The 20,632-nt window shown below is 39.7% G+C and overlaps 4 protein-coding genes across 5 annotated transcripts; 2 read left to right on the top strand and 2 right to left on the bottom strand.

Annotated features, from left to right (window-relative positions):
• The first annotated feature begins 87 nt into the window (after positions 1-87).
• LOC135339281 (chromodomain-helicase-DNA-binding protein 1-like) lies at positions 88-16,559 on the top strand. 2 transcript variants are annotated; one of them, XM_064535350.1, is made up of 24 exons: positions 88-321; positions 651-769; positions 9,501-9,651; positions 9,704-9,735; positions 9,933-10,014; positions 10,087-10,146; positions 10,491-10,578; positions 10,634-10,701; positions 10,886-10,985; positions 11,069-11,209; positions 11,296-11,341; positions 11,393-11,466; positions 11,521-11,749; positions 13,004-13,231; positions 13,451-13,533; positions 13,762-13,848; positions 13,979-14,121; positions 14,331-14,410; positions 14,461-14,657; positions 14,767-14,936; positions 15,103-15,217; positions 15,428-15,536; positions 15,760-16,039; positions 16,326-16,559. In XM_064535350.1, the coding sequence occupies exons 1-24, from the start codon at positions 112-114 to the stop codon at positions 16,428-16,430; spliced, it is 2,997 nt and encodes a 998-aa protein (XP_064391420.1). In that variant the 5' UTR covers positions 88-111; the 3' UTR covers positions 16,431-16,559. The 2 variants fall into 2 exon arrangements, with proteins under 2 accessions (XP_064391420.1, XP_064391421.1); XM_064535351.1 differs by lacking the exons at positions 88-321; positions 651-769 and adding an exon at positions 9,366-9,403.
• LOC135339298 (uncharacterized) lies at positions 3,507-5,013 on the top strand. The gene has a single exon (XM_064535374.1). The coding sequence runs from the start codon at positions 3,568-3,570 to the stop codon at positions 4,927-4,929; it is 1,362 nt and encodes a 453-aa protein (XP_064391444.1). The 5' UTR covers positions 3,507-3,567; the 3' UTR covers positions 4,930-5,013.
• LOC135339302 (uncharacterized) lies at positions 7,938-9,275 on the bottom strand. The gene has a single exon (XM_064535379.1). It carries the CDS (start codon positions 9,205-9,207, stop codon positions 8,002-8,004), a length of 1,206 nt encoding a protein of 401 aa, XP_064391449.1. The 5' UTR covers positions 9,208-9,275; the 3' UTR covers positions 7,938-8,001.
• On the bottom strand, positions 16,505-20,627 carry LOC135339282 (uncharacterized). The gene is made up of 3 exons (XM_064535352.1): positions 20,510-20,627; positions 20,096-20,410; positions 16,505-19,028 (listed from the first exon to the last, which is right to left on the bottom strand). Exons 1-3 carry the CDS (start codon positions 20,526-20,528, stop codon positions 16,675-16,677), a joined length of 2,688 nt encoding a protein of 895 aa, XP_064391422.1. The 5' UTR covers positions 20,529-20,627; the 3' UTR covers positions 16,505-16,674.
• Positions 20,628-20,632: the final 5 nt, after the last annotated feature.

Below are 20,632 nucleotides of genomic sequence, written 5' to 3'. Positions count from 1 at the left end.
CGCACAACTAACTAGCCCCGCCCTTTCCGATGAAGGTTAGCCCCGCCCCCTCCAATTCTGCATAGCTAACTAGCCCCTCCCCCTCCAGCCCATCTCTATTGAGAAAAAACAATGGAGTTCTTAGGTCCAGTTCAAGCAGCGTTTGCAGACAGCAGCAAGCTCAAGATAGAGTATGGACAGTCAGATCTTGACTCATGGGGTATAAAGAACGTACAGCTTCGTTCCTATCAGCTGGATGGATTTAGATGGCTCCTCGAGCGACACAAGATGGGTCATGGTTGTATTCTCGGAGATGAGATGGGACTGGGGAAAACATTGCAGGTGACCCTCTAAATAGGCACCATCTAAATTTGTATATAGTGGACCCAAAACACTTATTTTTTACAAACATCCGTGATATCCAATATGAGGCTCATAGTTTATTCACAACCAATCATGTATGTCCACCACCGAGTAATAAACTTCACAACCTCTGTACCACTACTTAACTGTACAACATCCACACACTTAGTATCTCCACCCTCTTATAATAATTAATGTACATTATTTGGTTGTATGTACGTACACTGTATTACAGTACAGTATGTACGCTGTACGTACCACCACATCCACATCTAAGTAATCGTCTCATCATTTTTCAACCTCCACAGTCCATCTCCCTACTGGCATACCTCTACGCTAATGTCGGTAGCCACACCCCTAGCCACACCCCCACGCTGGTACTAGCTCCTCTCTCTGTGATTGATAACTGGCAGTCTGAACTTACGAGGTATGAATAGTTTAAACTATGAGTTCCCAATGTTAGCATTTTGCCAATTTCGGCCAAATACCATGGATTCTAAGGCCGAAATATGACAAATTATGTCCTCAAAAATATAAAACACATTATTAAAAGGAGCTTTCAGGAAGGTAGCTTATATCGGGTTTCAAATGCGAGGTTAATCGAATACAAATTTTGTAATCTGCTCCTAGAAATAATTATAATTATGTATCTTGTATAAGTAGAACATGCATCTTTGTACCATAACCGCCAAGACTACTGCATTTATTGTATATCACTTTTCTATGCATCCATATTATCAGCATAATTATTATGTATTTAAACACTTGGTCAAAATGCTTAGACTAATAATATCAAAATGTGTCAATGCTAACATTGGGCGCTTGTGTTGTTAAGAATGTCCAATGCAAGCTACATTTTATCAGATTCGTATAATCCAAGATTCTACTGTGAACACACCAGAAAAGTTGTACATACGTGTACTGTTAGGTTATATATTCTAATTGTACGGATGGTTTGGGGACTCTTTCATTTCAGTTGCCATATATCGATTTTATGTCTGAAAGCTTAGAAAGATACCTTTCAAATTGTATCATCAAAGTTCATAATTATTTTAGGAGATGAAAAATTTGCCAATTTCCCAAAATACGATGCCCATGGTCCAGGCTGAAAAATGACAAAATGATGTCCCTAACAAAAATAATACATCATTGAGTTATGAAGTAGAGGACCATTCTTAGAGATTTTAAATGATACAGAAAATGTTGGTTAAAAGTAGATAAACCAGACCATGCACTCCCCACTGGTAGAACATGCCATGCATGCAGTACAGCTGCTGGTATATTCTACTGGCAGGTGTCAGAGAAGGTCTGACATGCACGCACCAATCACTCAAGTTCAGTGATAAACGTTAGTGGATAGGTCAGTGATAACAGCCAGGCCAATGCACTGCACTTTTAGGGATTTGTGCACGCATGTCGGACCTCCTCTGGGCAGATGTATAGTCTATCCTATACCGCATTGGTTTCGGTTGAGTAAATTTATAATAGCAGGCAGTGCCACAAATCAGATTATTGGCTTTAATAGTATGTGGTCAAGACTACTGTAGAATTCAGTGTATATATTTTTGCTTTGAAATACATGTAGCTGTAGAACCAACTTCAAATCAAATTGAGTGGACAGGAGATACTATATATAATCTGTTGTTGCTATGGCTGTTTCTGCACCTGAGGTTGTTGAAATCAAAGGACAATTTTATTTCATGAATCAAATTCCAGATGAAAAGTCTGCTGTTGTACTTTCAGAACAACAATGCATGTGTATGACACAAATTATCAGGGCTATTAAAAAAGTGTACACAAGTGTTTTAAATACACAGGAAACATGATATAGGGCACAATACTTCCATAAAATAGTCAATTAAACAGGGCTGCCTACTAATAGTCTTGAGGACTGTCTCAAAGGTAACTGGAATAGCGAAAGTCCATACTGTGAAATAATTATCGCTAATCACCTGTAAAAACGCACTGCCAATCCGATGTAAAACCTACTGGTTTACTAATGTCAGTCTTGCAAGCCACGCCCCTTCACACAAAGAAGGGTCTGGCACAGAAGAGGTACGACATCTGCGAAGTGCACAGGAAATGTTCTGATAACAGTGTGCGCATGTGAAGTTGTCCCCTGCGCCAGGATTTTGTACATTTGTACTTACACTATTTACTCAAGGTTGTGTAGGCAGTTAGGGATATAGTAGTTAATTATGTCAGTGTGTATTCTATTCTGATTCTGCCTACCTGTCTTACTAAAGCGCTGCATAGCATGGATAGCGTCACCATAACACTGAGCAACAAAGGCTATACAAATGTAAGCATTAAGCATTTGCTAGCTATACACAACTTAAAATTTGACGTTCTTCATGCGTACACCCACGTGTTTCATTTACACGTGAAGACCCAGTATGACTTCTTTGCTGACTCTGTCATCCTAGTCCCTAAAATAGTATTAATTAATTCTCTACTTCTGGTCCAACATACTGTCAAGAATGCATAAGAAGAGAAGAGTGTCGAACTACTGATACTGACTTCTACACAAAAACTGTGCACAAAGTAACGTGATATCCTGTCAATTGCACGTGAGCAACTCGCAATTGATGACGTTTGTCATAATTACGCAACACACAGAAGTTGTTAATAGTGAGTAAAGAGTGTAAGTGAAGAGGATCAACTCAACTATTGTCTCTAATTATATGATTTTTGTGAAGAGATCGTCTCCCATCAGTGTGCAGTGAGCAGCTTCACAAGCTCTGAACGTTGAACGCGAACATTGAACAATTACTAGCTAGAATTGTTCGAAAACAACACCCCTAAAAACGTCACGGTTAACATTTACTAGGAGATTACTAGTAAATTTACAATACTTTATCACGTGCGAGTCATGTTACTTTGTGCACAGTGTTTGTGTAGAAGTATCAGTAGTTCGACACTCTTCTCTTCTTATGCACTCTTGATACTGTTGTGTACAGCTTACACCTTATCACTTAATTATCATGTACAACACTACTGCTTTTCACCTGCTCCAGTTCCATGTGTTTGCATGTAATTCAACTAATTGTGTACTGCACTGCCACCATAATTATAGTCTGAGTAGCTGGTTTATTATTCATAGATATTCCTAGAATCAGATATTCCTAGAATCAGTCTGGGTATAAAATGGGATGATTTCTGAAACTGGTACAGTTTCTATAAAATAACTCAGTAAAACCTGGAATTTGATACCAGATTTTTGATATGGCTGTTGTTGCTGCACCTGAGACTGTTGTAATCGACGGAGAATTGTATTCCCTGGATATAATTCCCGATGAGGGTTCTTCTATTGTACTTCAAGAACAAACGGTTTTTAAACATGTTGATCTGAAAACATTGGTAACCGATCTTGGACGCGTGGGAGAATTCATCCGCATTGCATACAATGGAGTTGGAGCAGCTGGATCGAAGTTTACACCTCAGCAGGTTAAAATACAGCGACTGGGCTATGACATTACCAAGCTCTGTGATAAATCTGCTGTGACTGTTGTTAAATTCAAGGAAGCTTCGAGAATTATTGTAGTAGACTTGCAAGCCACATATGCCTATCTTCTGGACAACTTGGAGGAGATTGCAGTTGATTCCTTATCAACTATTTCAGAGATCGCAAAAGCAATGGAGCAAGAAGCAAGTGAGTTGGAAGGTGATTTTTACAACCAAGCAAATAAAGTATTAGAAATACTTAACGATACAGAAGGAGCCAAAGGAGAATTTGATCGAAAAAAAAGTGAGAAGGAAGAGCAGCGACAACAATTTGAAGCAGATAAAAAAATTGAGGAGAAAAAGGTTAAAGAGACAGAAATAAAAGTAACGGAGGCAGAAATTCGACGTAAAAAACTTGAGGTAGACGAAGACGAAGCAATATCTCAAATTGGTGACGTAAGTGGTCAATGGAAATTTTTAAAGGAGATTTTTAATGGTTTAACTGCCAAAAAGCATTTCAAGGCTGATGGAGAGGAGAAGGCAGACGCCATAAGAAAGCAACGATTGGAGGCTCTTAAACAAGAGCAAGCTATCCGAGAAGAACGCTATGCAGCTATTGTCAAGATGTCAGATTTCACTCTCAAGATTGGGCAGTGCAAGACAGAAGAGAATATGTCACAAGTTGCAGTCGAAGCACTCCACGAGGCAGCTGGAGCTCTCAAACATCTATCTGTTGTCATGAATAAGGTTGCACTGTTTTGGAAGCAAATGCAAACACATTGCTCTTTGATTGGACATTCTGACGTGAAATCTCAAATTGAGATAGCATTGGAGAAGTACTCAGAAGAGAAACGTCTCAAACTGTGGACATCAAAAGGTTTCAAGACAAAGGTGATGAGGTTTTATGCCAAGTGGGTCGCCCTGCATGGAGTATGCGATGTCTACACGAAGCGGATCAAAGAGACACAGGCAGATCTCTACAAGTACCTTACAGAGAATCCAACCTGGGAAGAATCTCGTGTAAACATACAAGATCTGGCAGCAAAGTTTCACGCTGTTCTACTGGAGGATCAAAAGGCCATCACTGAAGAAGACTTCAAAGCTTCGGAGGAGATGAAAGCCTTGAAAGAAAATATGGATTAACTCTTAAACTTTTTTGGCGTATATAGCTAGTCTACACTATAATATGAGGTTTCTAGTGAGTTCACTACTAATAATTAATAATCAGTCACAAAGAATGGTATATAGATTTCAAATAACAAATTTTGTCACTACATATATGACTGCAGCTAATCCGTTAACTGATTCCTGTTACTAATTATGCCTCGAGGCGTAGCCGCACGAGGGATACGGTAAAGCTGACTGTGTGTGTGTCTGTCTGTCTGTCTGTCTGTCTGTCTGTCTGTCTGTGTGTGTGTGTGTGTATTCCAGCTATAACTGCTCAACGGTTACAATGCGACGAAAACTAACAGCTTCTATAGGCTTCTAGCCACGTTCTCTTGGATTTTGATTCGTGGATTAGCAAACTAAAGCTTCTTTCTCGAGTTATGGCTAGTTTGACTCACATTGAAGGCTGTTGCAGTCTCTTCAGAATCTTTCATGGCATCATCTGTCCGCACAAACTTTCTATTCAACATATGAGTTAGCCTTGCACTAAAGCGCTAGCTTTTTGTTAGCTACAATACTCAGAAAATATCTGTTAAAACAGCTAGCTAGCAGTAGCCATTTGTGAAATTGATCTCTTTGGACACACCCTTTAATTATTCCTGTGGATGTAATGCGCATGCGCGCTCATGAGAGAAAATAATATCCAAGATCCAGATCCAGATCCTCCTGGCAGAATCATCTTTGTCTTGAGGGCCTGGTAAGCCACAAAACACTACCATATAACAATATAGATAACAATATGCATGTACACAGGTCTTTTCTTCTTAGATATTATATACACTGAACTACAGATCCTGGAAGAATCAATTTTCTTCTTTCTTGAGGTCCTGGTAAGCCACATAATACAGCAATAGATGCATGTAAATAAGTCTTTTCTTCTCAGTGACTTTATATAGATAAGCTAACTTTAATATAAAATTCATTATAGATAACACTCTAATACTTTTGAGCGAAAGCAAAAACATGGCGAGAGGCATTAGCACAGCGCCAGCTTGATTAATATACGTAAGACAAAAATGCAAGAATAACACTTTTAACATTTGTAACACAATTATGGACAATCAACAAAGCTCTACCTATTTAGATGTAGTTCAGTGCTAGGACGGTGGCATGTAAGTCAGAGCCTTTCATATGTGGCAAGTCACTAATATTATTTTTCAGTACCTTACACAAGAGTAATCAACAATAAAAACATGATCAACGCTTTTAGCAGCCATTTTCTCAATGTCTGCCCATGCTTCAAAAAATGTGCTTTTCTTGAGCTGAGTTCCTCTGGAATGAAGGGTTTTAAAACCAATTAATTGTGTAATGGCTCTTTTTAAATGGTTTAAACTGGAAAAAGGTTTTTCAAGGCTGATGGAGAAACAACTGCAGAGGCTAAAAAAACTAGAGCACTAAAGTGCATGATTATAATTCTAGCTTTCTATTGTATCAACCCTTTTCCACAAACAATCAGTAATTATTGGCTTATGTTTCGAATAATAGCCGCATATAACTGGGCCAAATAATAACCGCATTTAGTAGTACGCAAAAAGCTTCTTTGGGTAATAGGTTTAGCTTGCCTTTTCTGCGAAACAAAGATTTCTTTGCAAAATCTGCCAAATTTTAAGCCTTAGTTTTAGTTTCCCTACGTACAAATTGTGAAGCCAAACTAAGCGACAGACACATGGTACGGACACACAGACAGACTGACAGACTACTGTAACTGAGGCCCGCCTACGCAATCAGGTTTTAATGGGTCGCCCTGCATGGAGTATGCAATGTCTACATAGAGCAAATTAAAATAACACAGAAAGAGCTTTACAAGTACGTTACTGAGAATCCAACCTGGGAACAATCTCATGAAAACTTACCGGGACTGGCAGCCCAATTTCAGTCTATTCTATTAGAGGATGAAAAGGCCATCAGCGAACAAGATATCAAAGCTCAGGAGGAGATGAAATCCTTGAAGGGTAACCCCCAAAAGTCTTGACTCTATCGATGTCTTATTCTCGATCAAATTTGAAAAATAGTGTTGTGTATAATAATTATAAGTTATAGCTAGATATATACATGTATATAGCCTATTTAATATAACATACAAGTTTCTGCATGCATGCATGTACAATAAATGATTTATGCACATTTCTAATAAAAGTAACATAATTTTCACAAGTGGATTTGTCTGTAATTACCATATTCAAGTTGTGAGGTTATAATTATTCATAGCGTTTCTGATTACTTGCAAGTGGTTTGCATTTTCTAATTATAATTATTATGCGGGTACACAATCAAAAACGAAAAAATATGACCACCACTCTTAGCAGCTTCTTTTTCTCAATGACAATAATATGTCTGCCCAGGCTTCAAAAAGCTAATAAAAATTTATGTTCCTTTAAAAGTAAGTTGATTATTTATTAAGTATATATATACATGCATGCAGTCACTAGCTACTTTGTTGCCTTGAAAACTATTTACTGCATATATAGAAACCAGCATATAGAAACTATATAAGAAAACACTTGCTGTATTTCTGTTTTTGACATAATTATAGATAGTCAAGGAATGATAGGATGCTTGTAGACCCAGTACCCGTGTGTGACACACATATATATACATGTAGAATATAGATCAAGCACTATAGCCGTGATTAGACACACTTTTCTACATAAGGGCGTAATACGCTCTGATAATTATAGTAATTGCATATGCTGCATACATGTAGTAAATTTCCCACAGGGACCACGAATGTCTCACTGAGTGTGTCACTATAAAAGCAATAATTTGCAGTGTTGGGTGCATGGAGGGTCTCAAAAAGTCACTTTGCCCCAGTGCAATGGCATAATTATATTGGCCCTACAACATGCCATGGTATATATATACTGGCACTGCATGCTATTTCTTTGATCTTAGAGATCAAAAGGCCTTACAAAGTAGTGTGGTTTAAACTTTATTACAACCGGTGCCCCATAATCACCATATATTTTTTTAGGAGAAAAAAATCGTTTTAATTTGTATAATGATATACATTATAGTATATATAATTATATACGTACCAACATGCATATACTAGTGCATACTACGAGGAAACATAACATTAATAAAGTAAGAGAGTCCAGGTTGGTTAAACAGAATACGCAGTATTTTAAGCATAATACTCAGTATATTACTCAGTATGTTAAACAGTAATTTGCACATGGGATTGATCAGTTCTTCTTGACATGTAGAACAAATTAAGTCAGAGCCACGGAGATAAGGCAAGTCATGGTATTTCTTTTCGCACAATGCACAAGAGTAATCGAAAACGAAAATATGACTACCACTCTTAGCAGCCTCTTTCTCAATGTCTGCCCACGCTTCAAAAAATGTGCTTTTTTTGATCTGAGTTCCTGGGGAACGAAAGATTTTAAAGCTATGAAATTGTTCCTTGTTTGCTATTGCAACAATATTTTGCAAACTCGTAGCCTTATTTTCTCCGATTTTAGAGAGATTACTGAAAAGTTTCCAAAATTCAATACTTTCTTTAAGGATGGGAATGGCTATTTTAAGCTCACTTCGTTTTCTGTGTAGGTCTTTGAGTTGCTGATTAAGACGTTCAATATCTGAAGTTAAGCTTTTCATTTTTGGTTCGAAAGACGAAATTTTGTTCTCTGTAGATCTAATAGTGGACTTGGCATTATTGACATTCGATCTACAGTGATCCCTGATTGAGAGACCATCTTCTACTTTCTTACTTAGAGAATTTTGTATAGCTCCTATAGCAGCTCCAAACGTACCTCCCACAGCAGCTCCACACGCAACTGCAACAGGTGTAGCGCCAACTGGTAGTGCCACTAATCCAGACACAATTGCACCAATCGTTGCACATCTTTGAACGTTTGTTTCCTTTTTTTTTATTGCTTCTCTTAACTTACGCTCAGCAATCCGCAGAGTTCTCTCTGCTGTTGAAAGTTCAGCTTCTTTTTCTTGAAGCACTTTCTTCTGTACAGCTAGGTTGGTAACAACAAGATTCTTTTGAGCTTGTAGTTCCTCTTCTTGTGTACCAAGTTCTCCAGATTTCTTAAGCAACTCTTTGTCCCTTTCTTGGTACAATTTGTCCCCTGCCTCCAGGCGTTCGGCCAGCATTTCAGCATGGGTCGCAAGTTCAACAGCAACTTTCTCCAGTGACTTCAATTTAGCTTGTGCATACTTTCCTCTCCCATCAGCAAGGTCTTGTAGTACTTCACTGGCAGCTGCCACACAAATCTCTCCTCTTTCTACCACGCTTAAGGCCATCTTTGTAGTGTGTTATGACAAAACTTTAATGGGTTGGTGTGTGGTTTGTTATTCCAGGTATATTTGCATTCCAATTCCAAGAATGCCCATTCTAGGAATTAATGAATGGGCGTGTAATCTTAGAATCTCTATCAGCTGAGAAAGGCATTTAGTGGGCGCTTAGTGTGGTTGTTATGGTCTGTGGGTTGTTTGAATGGTAATTGTTTAATAACACAAGGACATGTTTGCTTGTTTTTACGCAGCTATATAACAGCTATAATTATTGTAATGTGTTTTGCTCTAATTGTTTGAAGGTTTGCTCCACATTTACGAGTGCTGAACTACTCTGGCAGCAAAGAACGAAGAGAAGAACAGAAAGCTGAGGTGACTGATCATGTGACTGGACAATCGTCCAATTGGAAGAAAGCAAAGTATCCGTTCCACATCATGCTAGGCAACTATGAGGTAACCCATTAGTAGCACTGGGTCACAGTTGTTATATCCTTGTGTTCCACAGGTGGTGATCAGGGACTCATCTTTCATGCAAAGGTAATAGTGTATTGTAATACATTAGTGTGTATGTGTGTAGAGGGTGTTTTGTATGTGTGTTATACTAGTGATTGTATTCATAATTATGACTATCAACCTCTCTTCAATCCCATATATGCTGCATGCATGGAACATACCGTCTAAATTTCCCCACCCCTCACACACTTACACACACACACACACACACACACACACAGGATTCCATGGCAGTGTCTAATTATTGATGAGGGTCATCGACTAAAGAACTCTTCCTCTGTTCTCTACACTCTCCTAGCTCAGGTATTATGCAGCTATACATTTAATACCCACACATGTAGTGATGATGACCCTCTGTGTGTGTTGTGTGTGTAGTTTGATGTTGGATTCCGTCTGCTGTTGACAGGAACACCAGTTCAAAACAACCTCACAGAGGTAACTATTATCATGAGTAGATCTGTAACCTCAAATCTGTGGGTACACTATGTATAACCTAATTAAGGTCCATATATCAGCCAGGTTTCTCTGTGGCCAGATATTTAATTGCTTATGGGCAAAACTTTTACCAACTGGACTATATTAGGTTTTCAGGTAGGTTGAGGGAATGCTTCACTGGTAAAGTTACTGTGCATAAGTTATAATTCAATTACTGCTGTATGAGTAACTTTACAGGCTGAAGCATTCCCTTAACCTACCTGAAAACCTCTGTAGTACAAGTGCTAGTAATATTATCTAAATTCATACCCACAGTGTTGGTTCACAAATATTTCCCCACGCAGCTATACTCTCTACTGAGCTTTGTCGCTAGCAGCCTCTTTCCCCTGACTAAAGTGGAGCATTTCCTCTCATCCTTCTCAGATCTTAAAGGTGGATTATAGTATGTGTATGTGCATGAGCTACAGTTTCATTGTTGCCATGGCAGATGATGAGGTTGCTAAGACACTGCATTCTGTCCTGGAGCCATTTCTACTCAGGAGGACAAAAAATGAGGTCAGTTAAATGTATGCAGTTAATGCTATATAGCTTTTATATATCCTCTGTAACTACATGTTAATGTTCAGGTGTGTATGTAAAAAGTCAATCCATTATAATTATAGGCCCTATATACGAATTAGTAGTAGGTTGTTTGTAACCTTAGTAACATGACTGACATCATCAGTACTCTCCCCTGCAGGTTCTGGCTGACCTACCCGCCAAGACTGAGGTGGTGCTCTACACTGGACTGTCTGCCATTCAGAAGAAATACTACAAAGCCATTCTGATGAAAGATCTTGGTAAGCCAAACCACAAACGTTTATACCCACAGATTTATTATCACACGCATGTAAGGAATCATTGTATGTCATCATGCATGCAGCTGCCTTTGGTGAGGCTGGTAGCAAGACACGGCTGATGAACATCCTCGTCCAGCTGCGCAAGTGTGTGAACCACCCATACCTGTTTGACGGGGTAGAGCCCGAGCCGTTTGAACTGGGAGAGCATCTCATCGAGGCCAGTGGTAAGAAAATAAATTATATGGAACCTTCGAATTAATAGGCCAATAATTTGTAACAACTAACGTGATCATTATTTGCAATTGTGTAGGGAAGTTGTTTATCATCGACAAGCTTCTTAGCCATTTGCATTCAAGGTAGGCATGGCAACCATTGTGTCACAGTGACCCCATGCATGAACCGTATAGAGGTCATCGTGTGCTACTCTTCTCTCAAATGACACGCATGTTGGACATTATTCAGGACTACCTAGGGTACAGAGGTCAGTGGATGTACGATTATCACCAATTGAAAATACCCTCTGTATATTATCTAGGATACTCATACGAGCGTCTGGATGGCTCTGTACGTGGCGAAGAAAGATTCTTAGCAGTGAAAAACTTCTCCAAGAATGACGAAACATTCATTTTCCTGCTGAGTACGAGAGCTGGAGGTCAAGGTTTAAATCTTGCGGGGGCAGATACGATAATCTTTGTGGACTCGGACTTTAACCCCCAGAATGACCTCCAGGCAGCGGCCAGGGCACATAGACTGGGACAGACCAGGTACAGTATCATGCATGTACGTGTGCTGAAGTATCCCATAATGCGTAATTATATGGCTGTACACTGTGTACGTATGTACTATGCAGATATAGTCCTGTGGGCTTAATAGCTATAACCTTACCCTAAAGGTATAGTATATTGCACATTCTAATATGCAGTAGCTTGATGCTCTCGTTAGGGACTCTTTCAGCTGCCATAACTTGATTTCTGAGTAGTCAATTTCAACGATTTTATGATTTTCTGAAAGCTTAGAAAGAGACCTTTCACATCAAAGTTCATATTTGAGAAATAACAAAAGTTGCCAATTTCATCCAAATACCATGGATTATAGCCCATGGTCCAAGGCCGAAAAATGACAAATTATGGCTCCAACAGAATTTTGGATTTTTACACACAATTTCGAAGGTCTTTTCCTGAGCTTTCAGAAAATCCTAACAATTTTGAAATTGGATTAATGATACAAAAGTTATGGCTGTTGAAAGATATTCAACTACACTCAATAGTTCAGGGATTCTTTCGGCTGCCATAACTTGAATTCTGTGGATCCAATGTTAATTTTTAGGGGATTTTCTGAAAGCTTAGAAAAAAATAGTTCAAATGGTGTCATCAAAAATCATATTTGAGACAAAAAAGTATTTGCCAATTTGGCGATACCATGAATAATAGCCCATGGTCCAAGGCCGAAAAATGACAAATTAGGTCTCCAACAAAATTTTGGATTTTTACACACAATTTCGAAGGTCTTTTCCTGAGCTTTCAGAAAATCCTAACAATTTTGAAATTGGATTAATGATACAAAAGTTATGGCTGTTGAAAGATATTCAACTACACTCAATAGTTCAGGGATTCTTTCGGCTGCCATAACTTGAATTCTGTGGATCCAATGTTAATTTTTAGGGGATTTTCTGAAAGCTTAGAAAAAAATAGTTCAAATGGTGTCATCAAAAATCATATTTGAGACAAAAAAGTATTTGCCAATTTGGCGATACCATGAATAATAGCCCATGGTCCAAGGCCGAAAAATGACAAATTAGGTCTCCAACAAAATTTTGGATTTTAACACACAATTTGAAAGGTCTTTTCCTGAGCTTTCAGAAAATCATAAAAATTTTGAAATTGGATCAATGATACAAAAGTTATGGCTGTTGAAAGATATTCAACTACACTCCCCCCCCGCCCCCCTCTCCGTTTATTTACTACTTGTACATAGCACAGTCATATAATTATATATAAAATTATGCTCTGATTTTTTAGACCAGTGAAGGTGATTCGACTGCTGTGCAGACACACTGTTGAGGAGATAGTGCTCAAGAGGGCGCTGGCTAAACTAGAGCTCACTCAGACTGTCATTGAGGGAGGGCAGTTCTCACAGGGGGTGGGTGGAGTGGGTGTGGCCTCAGATCTATCGGAGATTATCAAGTATGGATTGGACCACCTGTTGCAGTCGGAGGAGAGCACACTCGTGGACGAGGACTTGGAGAGGTACAAGACATGCTATTATTAGTTACTGTGTACAAAACTGTCTCTTGAAAAGTCCTACAATAATTATGTGAGAGCTCTTGAAGGTGAAAGTCGCTGCTGTACGTGTACATGTACATGTAGGGCACGTTGATACTGGGGCAGACTGTATTAGATGTAGTGATGGATTTTCTTAGCTAGCTTGTGTATATATAGTGGTGGTGTCATGTGACCTTGCTGTAGTGTGCTGGGACGGAGTGAGGACGGTGAGTGGGTGGAGCCAACCAATCAAGACCACACCCACAAACAGGACGACTCAGAACAAGGTACATGCATAATGATATTACCACCAGTTGGCTATAGAGAAAAATGTGCTACTGTAACACTACATACTGTAGAATAAAGCAATTTTAAAAGTTCGACCACTTTATAAGGCTTTTCCATTATTAATCGTTAGTACAGGTGAGGTAAGCAATTTTTAGCACATAGTAGTTTTCCACTGATTTTCAAGTTATTATAAGTACAACACAACCGACCTTAAATTATCTCCGCAGCCCCAGAGAATATGTACGTGTACGAGGGCGAGGATTACTCTAAAGTCAGTGACTCTGACAAGAAGAGCTTCGACCAACTGCTAGCTGGTGAGTACCTGTGTGTATGTGGCTGTATGCATAGTCTACTGATGGTTTAGATACATGTTAGTACATACTACTTATACTTTTGGTTTAATAAGCATGCTAAGTTCCTTGTACATATATCTATTTACTACAGAGCAGCTGGTGGTGAGTGAGACTGAGTTAGGGGAGAGAGTGTTGCGTGGTGAGAAGCAGGTGTTCCTGTCACTGCCAGCTTCCCCCTCCTCTCGTAAGAGGAAGCCCCTCACTGACGAGCAGCTGCAAGAGAGGAGAAGGAAGGTAGGTTATCATAATACAGGTGCTTGCAATATAGTAAGTCTGGTAGAGCTTCTACTGAATCCCAAAATTAATTACTTAGGATTTTTCTAGTAAACTGTGTACATACCTGCAATGTGCTTAATTAAGGCTATATGTGTAACCTGGTCAACCATACGTAGGATTACCATTATCTATGGTTCAACTACATGACTGTGTATTCTTGTTTCTAGCGGGAGGAAGCAAAGGCAAAGAGAATGAAATTGCTGGAGGAACAAGAACAAAAGAGAATTGAGGAAAAACAGAGAAAAAAGTAAGCCAGTTTAATTTACGCTCTCTTTACTCATTGCTATGACAACCCAGGCAGGCGTATTGGGATCGCCATGACTACACGTCCCTCAACGTGACGCTGAACAGTGATGAGAGCAGTGAGGAGAGTGAGGGGGCAGATGAGTGGGGCTGTGAGGATGTGGAGGGGGAGGAGCTCCGCTACCTGGTGGGAGATGTGACCAGACCTCAACAAACAGGAACCTCCGACGCCATTGTTGTACACTGCGTGGGTGAGTGGAGATGATGTAACTAACTCATTGCACATCTATAATGTTAACGAGGGAATGACATGTGACCATGAATAATTAATTATGATCTAAGTAATTGTTCTCTTGTCAGATGACTCTGGTAGATGGGGCAAGGGTGGTCTGTTCTCGGCACTTTCTTCTCGTTCTTTGGAACCTCAGACTCAGTACGAGGTTGCCGGGCGCATGAGAGACCTCTCACTGGGCGACGCCCACTTTGTGCCCATTGATGACCTCATGAGTAGAGACCAAGGCAGTGACTTAGTACGTCCGGAGTTAGTTAGACACTACTCATAATGACACTGGATGGCCTTTTAATTATAATTATGTTATATTTGTACCGTTTGTTTGCTCTATGGATGCTATGTTTGGTTGAGGTAGTGAGTGTTCCTTTGCTATAGCATCATGTTTGTCACCCATGCACGGTCAGGTTGCCTTGGTAGTGGCTCAGAGGAGAGAGGAGGGTGGTCGCTTGTCAGGCATCAAGCTCTCAGCTCTGAGCACTGGTCTGCAGAGGGTGGCCAAGATGGCCAGGAGGAGAAAAGGTGAGCTTTGTGCATGGCTTACATGGGTTATACAGAGGTGGCCTTTGTTGAGGGATTATTGTGCACACCTGAAATGCCTGGCTTTACACAAATGCTTTTTTGCTGCAGCTTTTAACTTACTTACAAGTCACCTTCATTAAACGAGCGTGTTGGCTTTAAGAGTACTATCAAAAGCTTCTTATTACCCCTCCCACACACACACCCACACAGCCAGTGTTCATCTCCCTCGTATCGGCCACTCCACCCACAACTTCAACTGGTACGGGACGGAGAGGCTCATCAGGAAGTACCTCTCCTCCAAAGGCGTACCAACCTACATGTATCCTATTGTGCAGTCTGAGGACACTTACAGAGCATTTACTAATTATTTATTGAGAGGATAATTTAATTGTGAGTTTTGTTGTAGGAAACTAAAATGTTTGTGGACATACATAAGCCCTCTATCTTGTACGTGGAGAGGTACGTACATTTGCATTGACTAGAGTTTCACCTGTATACATACTCCACAATACAATGTATCATCCTTGACACACACTGTATAGCTACTATTTCCCTAGGCGAGGGAGTTCCTCTCGTCTGAGCTCCACACCTCACACAAGCTCCACCCTCCACACGCCCACACCCTCACTCCTCCCACGAGACTGCTCTCCGCTACCTGATATATTCACTGGCCTATCCTTCTACCTGCACGAGCTGGAGCCCCAAGTGAAGACCAGCATCGCTCGCTACATTGTGGCTTTTAATGGTGATGTCACTGATACCGTTACCACGGACACCACTCATATATTGTGTGAAGAGGATGACTCGTCAGCTAATATGCAGGTACACTACATGTGTACTATGACCTTACATCAATACAGCTAGCTATAATTGCACACTGTCCTCCATGGAAATATTTGTTTACAATAATATAGTGTTTGAGTAATTTCTAGCTATGAATATGTACTTTGGTCTATACACTCTATATTATGATGAAGGTCTATGTACACCTGTACGTATCAATCCTGGCTACCCAGCTTCATGATTATGTTGTATCAGTTACATGTATCTTTATATCCAAGTATGATATGTATTTTAACTGTACGTCTATATCTATCTATGCATGCAGGCCGTGTACATTCCTGATTCGTCAGTGGTGGTGCTCTCCTGGAAGTGGGTGGAGCTTTGTTTGAATGACAAGAGACTTGTATCACATGATGAATTTGTTAGATAGAATATTAGATTTGTGCATCACAACACCACGTACTGCAAATGACTTATAGCTAGATAATAGATTGCTATAATTAATGCAATAATAATTATGCTCCAACTGAGTTCTTAAGAATGGTGTCTTTCATATAAACAGATCAATAATATAACATGCTAAAATATGTGCGATTGTAATAGTATACATGGCTATATAAGGTTAAATAAATAACGTAATTATGCAGTCTAAGCTTACATCTAAGTATGTAGATTTATAGTGTCAAGCAAAAAAACTCGTGAAAGTTTTCCCAGTGGTGTTGATAAAGAAGTCTACACTCAAATGTTTTCTCCTTGACAGTTTTGGAGGGAGGTGAGTTAAGCATGCTGGCGAGCTCTGTAGCTATCTTGTTTTTGCCTATTTCGTGCAAGAATGGGATGATAACCTCTTGATAGAAACGTTTATAGTTGGCGATACTTGTATCGATCAGTTCACTGCTGTTATTGATGTGGTTACCAAGAGCAACGTCATATTCTTCGTTCTCCGTATCGTGATAAATATTATGAAGCACCATAATCGCAGCTAATTTGAGTATCGGACAATCAGTATGAACATGTTCTTGTAAATATTTTTCTAGTATTTCAGCTGCTTTATCCTTCTCTTTTGTGAACTCGTAATGCCAAAGCCCCTCGATGATCACTGGTACTGTTGGAGGCAGGCCCTTAACCTTATCACTGCATTTGCTTTTCATGACATCCTGAAAGAACATTCTTGTTGTTGCAGTTTGACTAACTATTCCTTTAATCCAGTACCTCCAGCGATGTTCACATTCACCCAACGCCCTACAGCAACATGTTAGGTCCAGGTAGAACGATCTACTAGCAGACCAAGCCATGTGATTGTTTGTAATTTGAGCGTACAGATTGTCCACATACTTTTTCCTAGGCATCATTTTTTTAACTGCTTCTTTTGGATCAGGGCAAAAGCATTGATGCTGTCCATTCTTGGCTTCCCATGTGATGCGTAGCGATGCATGGTTGTAGAATACATATGCTGCTAATAAGCCTGGTGTATTTTCATCTTTTGTTTTCCATGTTGCTAAAGTCGCATTGATGAATGTACTAACATAGGGATTTCTCTTTGAGGAGAATTCAATACCTTTGAATATTACTCGATTCCAATAAGTTGCTAGCACTCCAATTTGTACACGTTCATTGAATTCTACATATTTTGATGCCATTCTGTCCATCATTCCGTTGGTAGCAACAACCCAAAATTGCCCGCAGCTTACAAACATGTATTGGTGGGGACAATAAGTTCGTTTTAGTCCAGTATCAACCAAATGTTGATAATAAGCTGATATCTTATTCGGGATCCCGGTCCCACGTTTAGTGCGTTGTTTTGTCATAACATGTATATACGAGGCAATGAGTGGATGAAACCGATACTTTGTTCTAGAACCTTTAGGGTTGTTACACAATATCAGAACTTTTGTACTGTGAATCATACAACCAGGGTCTTGCACATCTTCTACAGCTACAATTCTGGTGATCAACAGTTGTGCTTGGACCAGGTTGCTAATGCATTCATCATAATCAGATGTATCTCCAAGCTGCTTGAAAGCTGTGTTTGCTGCAGAATCATCAAATTCCTCCACACTGAATTTTTGTACCAAATGCCACCCACATTCCTTGTCATCGTCATGAATGCTATTGTATGCAATCGAAATAGATTTTAAAACGGTATGAGGGACATGTACCTTGGAATTTTTGAAAATGTTTATAGCTTGACGTGGTTTCTTGAAATTCGACAGTAGAGACTGCAGGCTTTGGGACGTACTGGACTGGAGAATAATAGCAATGTTCTCCACAGCCAGGGGCATACCGTCAATAATTCCTTGTAGCGTAGTGACATCTTCAGCCTTGGTTATCTGTAAGATTCTTTGGAGAAGCAATGTGTTGGTATTACTTGCGTTTAAATAGTCCAAGGAAAATGTGTACACAGCATTTGTAGGCCATGGTACTTCAGCCTGGTTTGTAACGAGTACTGTCAACATAGTAGTATCGTGTAACCACTTCTTGATCTGTTTGTGAAACTTTCTAACAGACTCATGATCAGGGTCAATAGTATGTTTGTCACAGTTATCAAGAATGAGCAATACTTTTGTAGATAATTTTTCTGCCCAATTTTCTGCCCCTAATTTGTCAGTCATGAATGTTTCCAAATTCCTAATCTCCAGATCTTCCATATCAACATACAGCACCTTCATCAAATGTTTGCTAACAAAGTCATAACCAATCGTTATGGCAACTGCTGATTTGCCAGCTCCTGGTGGCCCCAGTATGAATATGATATTGTAGTTATTATTGAGTAGAACATCTTCAATCTTATGTATACGATCCTCCCTTCCTACTAGGAGAGGCCGTGCTGGTAGAGGCAACTGATTCATTCTCAATGAAGTAGGCCAGCACATGTACACCAAGGCAAGCACCACTAACACAACAGTGGCAGCTGCAAACTTATGTTTTCGAATTTTTTGTACAATGGTCTTCATACTGATATCGGCTAATAGCATTTTTAGATTTTTATATTTTTGCGATTGGCTGTATTCTGTTGGCACTTCTACTTCTGTATAATTATGTGTGTGTGTGTGTGTGTGTGTGTACATGTGTACATGGGTGTGTGTGTGTGTGTGTGTGTGTGTGTGTGTGTGTGTGTGTGTGTGTGTGTGTGTGTGTGTGTGTGTGTGTGTGTGTGTGTGTGTGTGTGTGTGTGTGTGTGTGTGTGTGTGTGTGTGTGTGTGTGTGTACATGTGTACATGGGTGTGGGTGGGTGTGTGTGTGTGTGTGTACATGGGTGTGGGTGGGGGTGTGGGTGGGGGTGTGTGTGTGTGTATGTGTGTATATGGGTGTGGTGTGTGTGTGTGTGTGTATGTGTGTACATGGGTGTGGGTGGGGGTGTGGGTGGGTGTGTGTGTGTGTGTATGTGTGTATATGGGTGTGGTGTGTGTGTGTGTGTGTGTGTGTGTGTGTGTGTGTGTATGCGACACCGTCTTAATAGTAAACATGACAATAATAATTATTGTATCTGTGCATAATTATAATATAATTATGAGGGCTGATTTTTGTTATTAGGCCACTCCAAGTGATATACTCTGGTTTCTGGTCCTGAAGTTTATTGCATGCGGGCGGGTGGCTTTTCTCATTATGTCATAATTGGTTTCACCTTAGGAATCTTTGTACCACATGGACCATTCTGCGCATGCGTAGTAGAGTGAGCATAGCTCTATGGCAAGGCAACGCTTCCATGCTCATACACAGGTCTATCACCTGTGCTGGATGGGCATACTTAGGCTAACCGCCTACTTACTAAGGCCAAGCCAACTTAATAACATGTTTCACGGACTTTCATTAGACCAGCTAGGCCTGTTAAAAAAAAAGTATGAATCTCTTCGTTTTTTTTATTTTCACAAAAAGAGACCCGCTTGCATCCGTGAAGCATGTAATTAAGTTGGCTTGGCCTATAACTAGTGTGTAAATATATTTCTACTCGTCTGTACTTCACCCACATTTCTACTCGTTTATACATACAAATATAAAATGAGAATAAAATCTGATGCGGACGGTAGACCAGAAACCAGAGCATCACTTGGAGTTACTGACATGGTAGATCTAGTTGTAAAAATGTTGATATACCTTGTTCATTGTAGCTTGTGTCACAATCATTAACTCTCTCTCTATTAGCGGAAGGGTCCCATTGTCTGAGCACTTTAATAACTTGTTCGTCACATTCCATTGATGGCCTACTAAGCGTTTCATATAGGATCTTTTTCGTCAGCTTGCGATTCTTTTGACAACTGTAGAGCACTTGATAAAACCTCTCGGATACATGTACGTTTTCCTGTTCTATTTCATCTAGGCGACCATTCATGATATCAAGGGATCGTCCAATTAATCTCCATTTTGATCTAACTTTAACCATTATGTCCAATAAGTCTGGGATGTGCCTTTCTGCATATACATGCATGTGTATTAATATAAACACAGTATTGGTTATCAAGCATTCTTAAATGGTTGCATTTACATAACATTATTGTTCTAATGTTTTACCTTCAAGAACATTATCCATATCATTTAGCAGAACAGCTTTATTATACAGCTAATAACTATATAGAGCTTGTAAATACATGCAAGAGAGCTAGCTAGATCCTCCCCCTAAATCCACCATCAATG

This window comes from Halichondria panicea, chromosome 8 (genome assembly GCF_963675165.1).
Source record: "Halichondria panicea chromosome 8, odHalPani1.1, whole genome shotgun sequence".
NCBI classification, from domain to species: domain Eukaryota; kingdom Metazoa; phylum Porifera; class Demospongiae; order Suberitida; family Halichondriidae; genus Halichondria; species Halichondria panicea.
This window is presented reverse-complemented; position numbering and strand designations above follow the sequence as displayed.

Bases quoted from the DNA above. Each gene is read 5' to 3' on its own strand.
- LOC135339281 (XM_064535350.1), top strand. From the start codon at position 112: ATGGAGTTCTTAGGTCCAGTTCAAGCAGCGTTTGCAGACAGCAGCAAG. The intron at 770-9,500 runs GTATGAATAGTT...AATTGTTTGAAG, and splicing joins TGGCAGTCTGAACTTACGAG to GTTTGCTCCACATTTACGAG. The intron at 10,579-10,633 runs GTGGATTATAGT...TTGCCATGGCAG, and splicing joins ATCCTTCTCAGATCTTAAAG to ATGATGAGGTTGCTAAGACA.
- LOC135339298 (XM_064535374.1), top strand. From the start codon at position 3,568: ATGGCTGTTGTTGCTGCACCTGAGACTGTTGTAATCGACGGAGAATTG.
- LOC135339302 (XM_064535379.1), bottom strand. From the start codon at position 9,207: ATGGCCTTAAGCGTGGTAGAAAGAGGAGAGATTTGTGTGGCAGCTGCC.
- LOC135339282 (XM_064535352.1), bottom strand. The intron at 19,029-20,095 runs GTATATCAACAT...ATAATTATACAG, and splicing joins CACAAGCTACAATGAACAAG to AAGTAGAAGTGCCAACAGAA.